Below are 14,864 nucleotides of genomic sequence, written 5' to 3' on the forward strand. Positions count from 1 at the left end.
TTTCTCTTTTCTGTTCTTGTCGTTTAATCTTTAAAGGGACTCGTATATTTATTAATCTAAAACTATCACCGGATTTAAAGAATTAATCTAATTGTTTCTTTAGTGATCTCCAAATTTCCACCAAACCAGTTAATTGCAACATAATCTAATTCACCTTTAGAAGAAAAAAAAATCCTTTACCTTTTGTGTTTCTCTCTTACAATTGTTTAATTTTCTCCTTTCAACTCTATAAAAAATCCATTGATTTTCACCTTTTTCTTTGATTTTTTTTGTTCTTTTTTTTGTGTTTTTGTTTATTTCTCGTATTAACGAGATCTACTCCTTTTCTTTTCAACCCGTAATTAGAGAAAATTAATCACGTAAAATAAGTGAAATTTTATTCTCAAAAGAATTAAATTAAATTGAAAAGGAGGTGTAACTCCGTTATGAGACCATGTATACTACTTTACCACCCAAAGGTAATGTTAATAACAATACGAAGGAGATATTGGCCAAAACGCGTAAAGAAATTTCCGAGGAATTAACTGGAATCGTACAAGTGAGAAAAGACTGTGTAGTTTACACCTATTATGAAGATGTTTCCAAAGCATTACAAGACCATTTCGACCGTTCATTAATCTCTGTTGAAATTAAAACAAAGACAAAAGGTAAGAAATGAAACAATAACATTTGTCACAAATTCTATTCTCCCCTTGTGATGTAAATAATCCTAAGGCCTTCTATAAACAACCCCACCCTCTCTCTCCCCAAAAGATTGACCCTCAATAGTTGACAAAAAATCACTATTGTCATGTTGATCAAGTCAAATTAAAACTCTTGCAGGTGATATGATTAATATTATGATTAGTGATTTCACCATTTACCATTATTATAGTTGTAATATTGCTATTTATGTGTCTCTCTGTGTATAGAAATCAAATATTGCTCTAGCTTGACTGAATATCATTTATTCATGGTTATTTATTAAGATCAATCAACTGACAGTTAATCGATTTCATGGATTAAGGCTTTAATGCACAAAGAAGAGATGATGAAGAAAAATAGTGGAAGAGAATTGAAATGATTAGAGAAGTAATTTCTTTCTTTTTTTTCTTCTTCTTCTCTTTCAATCAGTTTTAAATACTTTGTCTTGAACTGGATTAATTTTAATTCCTCCCTATCAATAAAGTCCTACACAATTGATTGTTACTATTTAAAATTGGATACAATGTCCAAGTACTTTTGTGTTTATTTAACCAAAAGTCATTTAACCACAACAGTAATATGATTGATTTAATTTCTACTCATTGTCTAAATAGTGTCAATGGAAAAGGATTTAGATTTTTATATTTTCAAATTAATCCTCATCTAATCTGTTAGATAATCGCTGTTATTATGATCATTTTCATCTCTCTCGCTTTAATTTAAATTAATGTTGTTTTTTTACTTATTACAATTTTCCCCTTTGATTGTTACGATTAGTTAAATGATTACACTTGACTTTATGTTGTTGAACTGTAAATTGGCAAATATACCGTTTAAATCAGCAATTTATTGATTCTCATTGACAATTTAAATGTTGTCATGTTGAAAACTAACATCAACAATTAACAACATGGTTCATTTATTATTATATTAACATTGTAATTGTCGCTGTTAATTATCTATATTATTTTTCTTATCACGAGCATTTAAATTATATATATTTCCTTGGAAAAGTATCTTGATTTAGTTGAAAATGATTAAATCTCTTCTTCCTTTGCAATTAATTACAATCATCTAAGCTTTTTAAACATTAATTGTTACAAACGTAAAGCTATATTTATAAACTATATTACTGAGCTGTATTAACGGTTAATCTTAATTGTTTGCTTTCTCGTTTTGTAACAATTTAAGATTTAGGGAAATGTGTATTTCCTTTACTTGTTAAGTTGTTGTGACATTTACTTCACATACATTTAAATGATACGCATGTACATCAATAGGAAAAAAAAGATGAGAATCACTGAGAAGATGATGATGAGAATGATAAGGGATGAGGATAAAGATGATGAGAAGGATGAAGAAGATTTTTGGATGGATGAAATGATAAAGTCTATCTTATCCTCCTTTCCTTGGGTGGCCAAGTGATGATATGTTGACACCTTAGTAAACAATATTGTCAATCTATTTCACTCTCTCTCTCAATCTCTCTCCCTCTCCATCCCATGTTACCACCCATTGTTATGTATAAGATGATTTTCCTCATCCAATTTGTTATCTATCTCATTTTTAATTCCTTCCCTCCCACTCATCTTCATCTCTCTCTCCTATCATTTACCTTTAGATGTAATTTTATCCCGATTATTGGATCATCTCATGAATTATCTTCGTATTTATATAGATAAATCTATATCATTCTGTATACACAGAATAATTTGTAGAAATGAGTTCGTGAATCTCATGCTCTTGCATTCATCTCACTCTTCCTATTCTCATCATCATCATTTCTCTATCTTAAAAAGACAAGAGATGATAATGTACAAGGAGGAGAAAAGGGAGGTTCTACTCGATTTCGAGGATCTGAAAGAAACTCTTTATTCGTGGTCACTCGAAGCAAACGAAAACAATTAACCTGTGGAAAGAGAATGACTTTAATGTTCTCTTCCTTTTATCTCTCTCACTCTCTCATCATCATCATCTTCATCTTCATCACTCTCTGAACATGTTAGACTGCTGGTCTCTGGATTTTCTTTAAAGGTCACTTTAAAATGATTTGACCTTTTTCTCAATATTGTTACTAAAAACAAAATTTTACAAAGGAAACAAGTGAAAAAAAGATGATGATGAGGATGAAGAGGATGATACACTTAAAGAGATGATACTTACACTAATGATAATGATCATCATGAAGATGATACTGTTAATATTGTACATTTGATACTTCCTTGCACAAAAAATTAACGAGTTTTTAAATTACTTTAATTATTGAAAACTTAAAAACAAAGGTCATTATCCTAATATAAATCATCATATTGTGAGTGGTATATCCTTATTGCGACAATTGTAATTCTGATTGAGAAAATTTTTCTCAATTAAAATTTTGTTTTGTACATTTTAATTCAACACGATTCACAAGTTGATTAGTGTTTAGATTGATCATTACTCAACAATCAAAACATAATCATTTTCATCATACCAATTGTTTATCATCTCAACCTTATAATGATTCATAATTTACTTCCGTTTTTCAAATGTCTCTTCCTGTTCATCACCATCATCATCACCTTGAAAAGTATCTTTTTGTATCTTCTTCACAATCTCTCATCATCTTTTCAGTTTGATTCTCAGAGGATGAAGAGAGAGAGAGGAAGATATTTCCATGGAAATAGAAAGTAACAGAATTACCGAAACAGTATTTTTTGTTGTTGTTGTGAATGGTTAATAATAGTGAGAGAGTGAAAAGATACCCAGAAGAATTTAAAATATTTGGGTAAAAATGGCCGAAAAGAATATCAGAGAGAGAGAGAGAGAGAGAGAGAGAGAGAGAGAGAGAGAGAGAGAGAGAGATAATGATTATCTGTTTCTTGGTGGATGAAAATGATGATGATAGTGAATTGCAATCAAATGATGAAGATGACAAACTCAGTCAAGAAAACACTAGAGAAAAGAAAACATTAAAATGATGACAATATTTTTCTATCCCCAAGAGAAAAATTAAACTTTTTTCTTTGTCTCAACCAATTGTGATGATTGTAAACATCGAAACAAGGAAACGGAAATGATGAGTTACTTTTTCACATTTCACAAAAGAAAAGTGATCAATTTATGTCTACAAGTGATTTGTAAACACAGTTTGAAATAATTAATCGCTTAATTAATTACTTTTAAATGTCTTTGAACTTTAAATTAAGTTGACACAATTGGATCAAATGAGAGAGAGAGAGAGAGAGAGAGAGACAGTTAATTGTGATAATGATTAAGATAAAATTTTTGTAAAGGGATTTGATCGTCATGTGTGAGTCTTATTTTTTTCATACATTGGATAAACTTTGATGTGATCATCTTTTAATTATGATGATGATAATTATTATTATACTTTGTGAACTAGAGGATTTAGGTTTGGTCATTCAAGGTAAATTCTGATGATAATGATTATATATGCTTACGATTTGAAAAATAGTCTCTACTATCAGAGTGATGATGGATCCATATCTTAAATCAGATAATGACAAGATTTATGTGTCCATCAATTGAAACTAATACTGTCCAAGTAATAAAATTAAATGTAAACTTGTTTCATCTCAACATGAGATTGACTCAATATCATCCACAAGATGATGATGATAATACCTTTTTACTGACTTTCTCTCTCGCTCTCACTCATTATCATCATCATGAAAAAAGATTAGTGAAAGTGTAATCAACGAATAAGCTTGAATAATATAAACATGATGATAATGATAATTGTTAATTCTTTGGTAATAAATCGTTGAATAAACTTTTCCCAATCAACCGATAACGAGGAAAAAGTCATTTGAAAAAAAGGAAATTTTTTCATCTTCTACCTATCAGATTATTGATACAAGATGATTAAGATCATCTTGATTCTGATGATTGTTGTTGTTTGGATACAAATTGATTTGATTCAATTTTTTTTTGTTATTCATCATGTTGCCCTAGAAAATAATAGATTTGAATGGTGTGTATGTGTGTAATGTGATGAATGATTGTAAATAGGGATGAAAGTTAATTTTGTGCAATTAATTGTAATTGTTGAAAGGGCAAGTGATATGCAGTTTAACTTTCACCGTTATATCGCCTCATCTCCATAGAAAAGGAGATGAGGAGGGAAAGATGAAGAATCGAGGAGGAAGATGAAGAAAGTTGTATAATATCATATGTGTGTATTATTTATATAACGTTGATTACGCGGCTACTTGAGCAGATATAAAAAAGAGAGAGAGAGAGAGAAAAGATGATGATGCTGATGAAGAATAAGAAGATAAAAAATAGATGATGAAAATAATATTGTTGTTTTCCTATATACAATAATTTTCCATTGCAAAATGATCCTCATCTCTTCCTTTGGCATCCTTCATCTTCTTCATCATCATCATTTTCCCCCCTCACGCCTTACCCAATAAAAAAGATCTTTTCCTTTTGTTCATCACTTTTCATCTTCTTTTATCTTCTCATTCCTTTTCATCATCACTTTCTTTTATATCCATTACAATCATTTTCATCATCACATCAACATTCATCTTTGTTTTCCACCCTACATCTTCCACCTTCCACTTTTCCTCTTCATCCTCATCCTCCTCCTCCTTCAGCTTATGATTATAACGGTGATCATTTATTTTTTCCTCGATTCTTGACTTTTTTTTTCTTACTCTTCCTTTGATTGTTATCACCATTGTAACTGTGATAAAAGTGAATATACCGATAAATTGTATAATCACAGTGTTAGAATAATATTATTTAATTGTTTCCATGGATAATCAATTTGTTATAAATCAATATCACGCACCTCAAACACTGATTGAATATGATGATCATTACATTTGATTAATTATTGTTGGTCGTTTGATTATTGTATCAATGTAATAACCTTTTTTTAATCATTTGATGTTCTCGTTTTTTTATTCTGTTGATAATAATTATGATTTATCATCCGTATTAATTTAACTCTCTTGATGATTTGTTATAATTTGATTATCAAGGTGACATTACCTCTCAATATGATTATCATGTTATCATTATTAAGGTTAATCATTTGATTATCTAACAATATGTTGGATTATCTCAAGAGAGAGAGAGAGACAATTGAAATTGATATAGTGATGAAGTTATTAGTGAATTAAAGTTAACACAAAGATGATTATGATGATGAGAGGATGACACTTGATAACTTTGATCCTTTTTCCTCATCATCATCATGATACTTGCCTTCTCCTCCTACTTTTACATCTTATAACATTCTCATGTATGATGAACTGAATGATGATGATGATGATGATGAGGATGAAAAAAGAGTGGATGTAGAAAAAAATGATGTATAGAACACAAAATATCAAGATGAAGATGATAAACATTCCTTTGAGATGAAAAGTTGAAGAGAAGAAGAAAAAATTATGAAAGGATGAGACATGTAAATAAGAAAGAAAGAGTAGATGATGAAGAAGAAGAAGATGATGATGATGAAGAAAAAGATGAACAAGTTGAATTGCTCTTTAATTGACTATGTTAATTTTATGATGAGGAATTTAATGTTTAAGTGAATGAGGCAATTACATGTTAGTTTGTATCATTGGAATATCATTTTATCCTCATCATTTTAACTTCTTCTCGCCTCATGATTATCATTTGTTTTCTTACATTTGGTGACAAAATTATTTCCAATTACATTAAATCATGTGAATCATTGAAATTTTCATACGCTCTGATTATGAACATGATTCAATTTGATGCTCTAATTTTATTATGCTTGTGATGTTTGAATTATATTCAGAACGGTGTCGGTTTTTTTTTCATTTCCAACAATTAGATGCTCAATTATGATTGTGATTACATGATTGTTACTCTTGATTATAATGATGTTGATGGTTGGGTATTCGTATTCAGGTTGTTGTTCAATGTGTATTTTAAGTGTTTTTATCCGTCTCCTAGGTGATGATGAGGATGTAGATTAAGATGATGAGAATGATACAAAAGATACTTGAAAACATGATGTATCAAATATTATATTTATCCATCGTCATCATTTTTGATTCTCATCTGCATTTCACAACAGGAAATGTCATCATCATATATGTTACCATTTTTTTTTGAAAGGTTTTCGTTTTTGATCAAATGGCATATTTTGAAATTTCATATCTTGATTCTTCATCCTTTCCTTTTCCTCTTTCCTTCCTCTTCCTCTTGTTCTTAGTCCATATAGTTAACATCATTTGTTGTTATTTACTTTTCCTAGTCTATATAAATTTGATTGTCTAAGCCAATTTTAAAGTTAATTGTTGTGAGCATCCAATGTCAAATGTTTATTTCTAATGCTGGGAAACAAGAGTGACATGAATGAAGTTAAAGACTTTTCTTAGGATTGAGAAAAAAAATTGAAGTCAACATGCTTTAAGATGAGAAGGAAGGGAGAAAAAGAGAGAGAGAGAAAGAGAGATGGATGAATGAGAAGATGAAGATGCTCTTAAAAGATGAGGATGGAGGCAGAAAGATAGATTGAAAAATGACAAAGTTTAAGAAGATGCGAGGATGAGGATGAAGACGAAGATAACTGATGTATTTTTCAGTCATTTGATAATGATTAAGTTTTCGTTTTGTTTCTTCCTCATAATTATCATTATCATCATCTTTGAATCAATTTATTATCAATCGATAAACTGGTAAAACAGAGGGATGGCAATGGATGAATGAGTGATGAAAGTGATGAGGATGCTAAAGATGAAGATTAAAAAATTATGAAGTGCATTTAAAGTAATAGTGTAACATTTGGATGAGAAACATCATCATCATCATTATCTTGATAAACGCAACAACAAGATAATAACAATTAATTTTTGACAACTTTGTGTTCAGTTAGAAATCAACGAACCTACTAATGGTTATAAGTGGATAATCGTCATTTTCATCTCTCCCTTTCTCTTTCTCTTTCTCTTTCTCTTCGCTTTCTTATCTTCATCTTCATCTTTTTCTTCCCATCGTCTTTACAGTTAATATATTTTTAAGTGCATTTGCATACTTTTCACCTTCCTCTCTCTCTCTCTCCCACTAAATAACCTCTTCCTCTTAACTATCAATGATTTCTCAAGGCACGAATACGTGCTAAGAGGTTGTGTACATTTACCACCCAAGAAACAACGACGTACCCAACGCGTGCTGAGTATTTTATGATGATGATTTACTCATTATTATGTAAATAGTAATAAAGAAAAGGAATCAACAAATTAACTTGACCCGTAAACTTATCCACTTACTAATTGTTATTAATATTTAATCGTAACCAAGGTTAATCCTTATCATCTTGTAACGGTTTACCGGCCTCGTGCTGCCAATAATATGATTATTAAATTGTCTTTTGATGATGACAATTGATGAAAATAATAAATGATGATGAAGATGATGTGAAAATGATGATAACTATTGTATATACGTCACGTGGCTAACTGTTAATTGAAATAAATCAGGTCACTAAGGTTATATTTTTATTGGTTTTTATTCACTTGTGAAATTTATTTGATTACAATTAAGAGTCACAATTGATTGTGTTGTTATTATTGTTATCCGTTTATTATCATTGAATATCTGTCAATGTCTCTCTCTCTTTCTCTCTCTGCTCATCATCATTGTTAATCACATTTTATGATATTTAATAATGATGATGATCATCTCTATGGGAACAATAGAAAAGGTTATGGCAAAGGTAACTTTTAATATAACATAAATTACTTATTATCCTTTCATGAATATTATCATTATAATGATAATAATTTTCACACTTTTCTTTATCATTTAATTTTCGTTTTTCTGATTCATTTCATCATTTCTCCATCCTCATCCTCATCATCATCATTATCTTGCTTAGCTCAATGTTTATTTACTATTTAACTCGTTTAAACCTAGAAAATAATTTGATCATTAATCACTATAATTATGCTATTATCTATGTCTATTTGCTATCAATATAATAAATAAGGAAGAGAGAGTGAGAGAAAAATTACTTTGGTGTGTAATGATGAAGATGATGATGATGATCATCATCATTTGGAGTAATTGTCAGCCTTTTGATTTTTCATGTAGTGGGCAGTGTCAGTGTAATGTCAAGGCGGAGTTTTTATCATCACCATCATGATGATAGTATATTGATGATGAAGGAAGATGATGTTGATGAGGAGAATGAGAATGATTGAAAATGTTAGGAACCATTTATATTAAAAAAAGTGTTTATTGCATTTGATGAAAGAGAGAACGAAAAAGAAGGAGAATGAGAAGGAGAGAGAGAGAGAGAGAGAGAGAGAGAGAGAGAGAGAGAGAGAGAGAGAGAGAGAGAGAGAGAGAGAGAGAGAGTTCTGAAAGAAGATGATGAGGATGAAATAAATGCTTGGATACGCATGATACAATTTATAGGTTGACTCGAAAATGTTTATCCTGATAAACCCTATACACTGAATATATTTCATATCAATTGTTTGAAAAAAAATAAATAAATTCTGTACTTGGATGAATACACTCACATGTATATTCACATTTCTCATGAATTATCTTTGTATATTATTGATCTTTTAATTTAATTGTATTTTTTAATTTTGTAGGAAATAAAATTACAATTATAATTAACTATAAGTTTATAAGATTATCTAAATTAATTGTCATTTGTAAAAATGCTATTTGTCAACTGATTTAGTTTTTCTCGATGTGTTCACATGGTAAAACTATTTACTGTTATTGATTGACTTTATTTGATTTTGATTGATGTTACAAGATGATGAAGGAGTTAATAAATGAGTTGTTGATATTTATACTCTTGCAAATGAAATGATAATGATGAGAGATTTGTGTGAATGGCGAAAATGATGATAAATTCTTGTAAAAAAGTTCTGGTATTTGTTCATGTTATTCAGGGAATGTTATCATGAAATGGAAGAACATGTTTCTCATGTAACATCTTCATTCACAATTTCTTATTGTTTCATTTTCTTCATCTTTTTTTTTTGTTTTACTTTTCAAGTTGCAAAATTTTATCCTCATCTTGATATTTACATCTTGGTGATGATGATGATGATGTAAGGTGATTATTATCATGAAAATTTAATGTAACATGAAGTTGATTGTAAAACTGTAATGATAATAATAGTTTGTTATATAACATTGTGTTTCTTTTTATTGGTTTATTTTCATTTGTTAGCATGAATATTAGTTACAATGGTAACAGAGAGAGAGAGAGAGAGATAGAGAGAGATGCTCAATGTGTAAGATAAAAAGGATGAAGATGAAGATGAAGATTAGAATGAAAATGATGATGTAGGAATAAATTTCTCTCTCTTTTTTTTCTCAATATTCTATTCAAGTTATTCCAAAAATTTGCAAGCCTGACACATGGGAATTTATTCTTTCACCTCAATCAAGACTCGAATTCTGAATGGAGGATATTTGATCTTTCGCATCATTTTTCTCGTTCTTGTCTCGATCGTAATCTCATCCCCTCTCTGTTCAGTAAAACTGAATGAATTCAATATCATCATGTTTGATATTCCCTCTTTTTGATATTAGAATGACAAATGATTCTGTCCATTGACAAAAAAGTTATAACTTTTGATAACATGACGATGATCAGAATCAGATTATCTCGATAATATCTGTTTTAATTGTTAATAATGAAAACTACTAAATACTATGATGTCGGATGAAGATGAAGATGATTCATTTTTACCACTCGTAATTGTAAACTGTTTGTAAATTTATTAATTTCGATGAGATAAATTCTCATAATTATTGTAAATTGGAAACTAATTAATGTTTCTTAAGAAGTGGAAGAGAACATTTAATTTAATCAATATTATCAGTTGGTCTTAATGCTTTGTAACTCAGAGTATTGGCTTCAATTCAAGATTATTTGCCTCCACTTTAAGCTTATTCAGCATTTGCCATCAGTAATTAGCAGTAAAAATGCATAAGATGAAGATGAAGATGATGATGATGAGAATCAAGATGAGAAGGATGAAAAATTTTTCATCTTTCCATCTAAATCATAGCAAGAATTTTAATCATTCCTGTCATTAGATTTTATTGGAGATCAAGATGATCATTTTAACCATTAGACTGTCAAATTGTTTCCAGTTATTATAATCGATAATTTCAAAATTATCATGATGAATTCATCATCCTCATCACCATGAAAGGTGTGGTTAACTTTGAGAAATAGATATTAACTAATTTCCCAATTCAATTTACTGTCGTTTAATTGTTAATAAGTGAAATTGATTCAGATGATAAACTAAACTGTCTGTGGTTGATTAAATTGTTTCATATGATTAGTGATGTGTATTGTTAATCAGATAAAATTTGTAAATGTTGAATCAATCAACCTGATCAATTAGTTGTATTAATTTTATTAATCGTGTATTAATAAATTGCAAATGGTTAATTGTGGCCAATGTTTATCCAATTGATTAGTGTGACTGTTTTTATAATCAATCATGATTAAAACGTTGATTGTCGTTGATGATAATCGTTATAATTATCATCAATAATCACTAAATTAATAATAATAATAATTTTTTGTTATATACAATTACCTAGTTGTGGATTGTTAAATTGTTTACATAAAAGATAATCAACCAGAAAGTAATTTAATTATTATTAAACTGACAGAATCAAATTAAATTTGGTTAATCCTCTTGAAGGTTTCAAATTATTTTAGTTGTCACCAAAATTAATTACAATTAACTTTTGCTTATAATAAATAAACTTGTTAGTTAATTTATCGAAATATTTACATTCTAAAAATCAAACTATGTCTTAATTGCCTCGGGGCATAAATGATATCAATCTGTTAATCTGTTAATCAAAATGTTGATTGGATTATGAAAAGTAGGTGGAGGAGGAAGATGATGATATAAGTGTGTATGAGAGAGTAAGATTGTTGATTTTAGTTGAAAGTGTTGATTAATATCAAAGGGGAGGAATTACTCACCTTTAACTCCCTTTAATTATCATTTAATTATCGTTTAATTGTCAGTGATTTAGTGAGACAAATTTTCATGACGATTAACTTAATACATTTTGTGAGGGGTTGTTACACTATTGCTAGTTTATAATTGTAAATGATTGTAATCAACTAAAATTTTGATTATCAATCAATTAATCAAGGCTAGACGACTCGATGAAACCAGAATGATTAACAATAATGAAATGAAAATCAACTACAATCAAGTTAATCGTCTAGTTGATTTAGCAAAGCAAAAAAAAAGGGAAAAGTTTTTCACATTGAAAGATTTATTTTGTTTTTAATTTAATTGTGATTAAAAGTGATGATTGGAAAGATTTATTACAATTAATTGTAGTTTGGAAAATTTAATTGAGTCTCAATGAGTTATGATTAAATACTAATAAATCATGATAAAGATTTTGATTTGATTTGTTGAGAACTTGATGACAAATAAGATGATTGATGATCATGATCATGGAAATTTAATTGTTAATCAATGGACTTTTTTTTTCTTCTTCTTCTATTTGATTATTACAGAAATTGAAGCTTCTTGGAGTGATCGTAATTTACCTCAATCATTTCGGAATGCAAATGGTTTTCATCATCATCATCATCATCATCATCAACATCACACTCAACTAGTTCATCATCATCGTCAACTCCACCCAGTTCATCATTCAGTCCATCATCATCCTTATCATCATCCTGTACATCATCCTCATCATCATCATGCACATACCCACCCACATCATCATCAATTGCACCATAATTCACATAACCTTCAGGGTGTAGGAGGAGGTATTGTTATAAACAGTAGCGGTAGCAGCACCTCATCAAGTAACACCAGTGACAATAGTGATAATAATACAAATACAAATATAAATACCAATACCAATACCAATGCGGCTTCGGCTGCTGCTTCAGCCGCTGCTTCAGCTTGGTCACATTATTCATATTCTCATCATGCAAGAGCTGCAAGTGCCGCGACGATGCATGATTTTACCGCTACTCCCTCAGCAGCAGCTCAATATAGTTCACTATTGCTACCTCCGCCTCCACCGCCTCCAACAGCTACCATTGCAGCGGCGGCCGCTGCAAGATTCAATCAATGTGGTGGATTTGAATTAACCCAAATGACTGCACCCGAAATGCATTGGCCATCAACGAGTCGATACGATTTTTCAACTCATCCTCATGCAATTGATGCCAATTACAACGCGACCACTGCTTATGGCTCAGCAACGGCTGCTTATGGTACAGCGACTGCTGCTTATGGCACAGCGACGGTTGGATATGGAAATGAATATATGTAAATTAATCATAATCAAATTAATAATTAATGTAATAAAGTTTCCTTTCTTTTTCCAATTGTTTTTTCTCAGCGACGTGAAACAGGTAAACGAAAACATTTCAACATATAATTAATTTTAAACAATTAGAATTAATTAAGAAAATTTGTTTACTGAACTTGATTTTTCACCGCTATGACTTAAACGGATTCCAGTTTTCAGTCTTCCAATTTTCATGGTTATTTTACCAATCGTAGTCTAAGAGTTTTCAAATATAAATAAATAAAATATTAGTTAATTATGAAGAAAAAAGTATTTCGGTTATTACAATTAACATGATAAATGCCTTCGACTTTCATCAAAATAGAATTTGTATTAATATGGAAAATAAAAAAAGAGAAAAATTTGAACTGATCAAGTTTTATTCATCTTCGATAATTACGTGCGATAGATGAACAATTTAACTCTTTTCCTCGACTTTCGATTTTCTCGATGTTCAATTATTTGGGAATTCGAAGGCATTTACATGAGAGATTAAGGCGAAAGTACCTTAAGAATAGCTGCTGCATGTTCGTGAGTTGCATTTCTGAGATCATGTTCATTGACTTGAAGTATATGGTCACCCTGAAGTAGCCTTCCATCAGCTTCGGCGACTCCGCCTTTTACCACTTCGGAAACATAGACACCGGGACCGTTTTTACGACCAACGATACTTAAACCTAAACCTTTTCCAAGCTTTTTGTACAGTTCAATGTCCATGATTTCATAGAGATCAGTGTCCGCAGAATGAGTTTCCTCTCGGTAAACAACCATTCTGATAGTGGAAGGAGTTTGTCTTAAGGCTGAAATGGCAAATTCGTGGGGAACGTTTCGTAAATTTTCATCGTTAACTTGAAGAATCACGTCTCCTGGTTTCAAGCGACCATCGAAAGCGGCTGCACCGTCAGGATAAACCTCATGGATAATAACGGCTCCCTGTTATCAAAAGATCGAAAGAAAAACAATTTAATAACCTGAAATCTAATCGAAATTCAATGAAAACTCACCAATGGAGTATCAGAACCACCGACGATACTTAACCCAAGACCCATTTTCTTTTTTGCAATTTCCAGAGTTGTTTCCCGCTCAGGAATAATTTCACAGGTATTTGGGTCTAAAGTGATAGTTTCTTCATCCCCACCGACGGGTGAGGGTAAATCCTTTCCATTTTCTAAAAGGAAAAAAAAACAAAATCATTAAATTGACATTCGAAATTCTAATACAATTTAATAGCCTCAGGGGAAAAAGAAGTTGCAAAACTTAAGAATTAGATGGCGCTCATATCTTGTAAAATATTCTTTTTGGAAATGGTTCAAGTTATTTTCCTCAGTGGAGACAATCAATTGTAATCAACTAATGATTTCTAATTAGAGTCCAATAGAAATTAACTCAACAATTAAGCGAATTTTTCGATTGCGAGTTGATTTGATTGTTCTATGCCCTCTGGGCCTTTTTATTTATCGATCATCTCTTTTAATAGTAAAAACCGATTGAACCAAATCAATCAATAGTTGCTCTCGAAAATCAATCTTTTGATTACACACCAGACTTAATTGTGTATTGGTGTTGAATCTGATTAACCTTCTAATTAGCGTTCCAATATTTTTACTCAGCTAATCAATAGTAAAAAAAATAGGAAAATGATTTCATTTATAATCATTTGCTTGGTGTTAATGAGAGAAAGGTAAAGGTAAGCAAAAAAAATCCCACCGGTGGGTAACAGGAGCGATTAAATTTCCCTCTAATCAATAGTAAATGCAGAGGAATCAAATTAGGAGCAAATTTGATTGATTTGATTGAAAGGTTAATAATTTAACATTCAAATAGTGTAAACAACAAACCAGAAAAAAAGCTTAATC

At 30.3% G+C, this 14,864-nt stretch overlaps 2 protein-coding genes across 2 annotated transcripts in view; one reads left to right on the top strand and one right to left on the bottom strand.

Annotated features, from left to right (window-relative positions):
- Positions 1 to 13,045, top strand: LOC128391942 (histidine-rich protein PFHRP-II-like). The gene is made up of 2 exons (XM_053351904.1): positions 1 to 647; positions 12,215 to 13,045. Exons 1-2 carry the CDS (start codon positions 434 to 436, stop codon positions 12,988 to 12,990), a joined length of 990 nt encoding a protein of 329 aa, XP_053207879.1. The 5' UTR covers positions 1 to 433; the 3' UTR covers positions 12,991 to 13,045.
- The window catches only part of LOC128391946 (multiple PDZ domain protein-like), a 23,101-nt gene continuing 21,238 nt past the window's right edge, over positions 13,002 to 14,864 (bottom strand). The window contains 3 exon segments of the mRNA XM_053351913.1: positions 13,002 to 13,224; positions 13,516 to 13,941; positions 14,013 to 14,176. Coding sequence (XP_053207888.1) covers positions 13,123 to 13,224; positions 13,516 to 13,941; positions 14,013 to 14,176 — 692 coding nt within the window. The 3' untranslated portion in view covers positions 13,002 to 13,122.

The sequence above is a fragment of the Panonychus citri genome, unplaced genomic scaffold (genome assembly GCF_014898815.1).
Source record: "Panonychus citri isolate SS breed McGregor unplaced genomic scaffold, ASM1489881v1 Contig00135, whole genome shotgun sequence".
Taxonomy (NCBI): Eukaryota; Metazoa; Arthropoda; class Arachnida; order Trombidiformes; family Tetranychidae; genus Panonychus; species Panonychus citri.

Excerpts from the sequence above, each read along its gene's own strand:
- LOC128391942 (XM_053351904.1), top strand. The coding sequence starts at position 434 with ATGTATACTACTTTACCACCCAAAGGTAATGTTAATAACAATACGAAG. Across the intron at positions 648-12,214 it reads AATTAAAACAAAGACAAAAG|AAATTGAAGCTTCTTGGAGT; the intron begins GTAAGAAATGAA and ends TGATTATTACAG.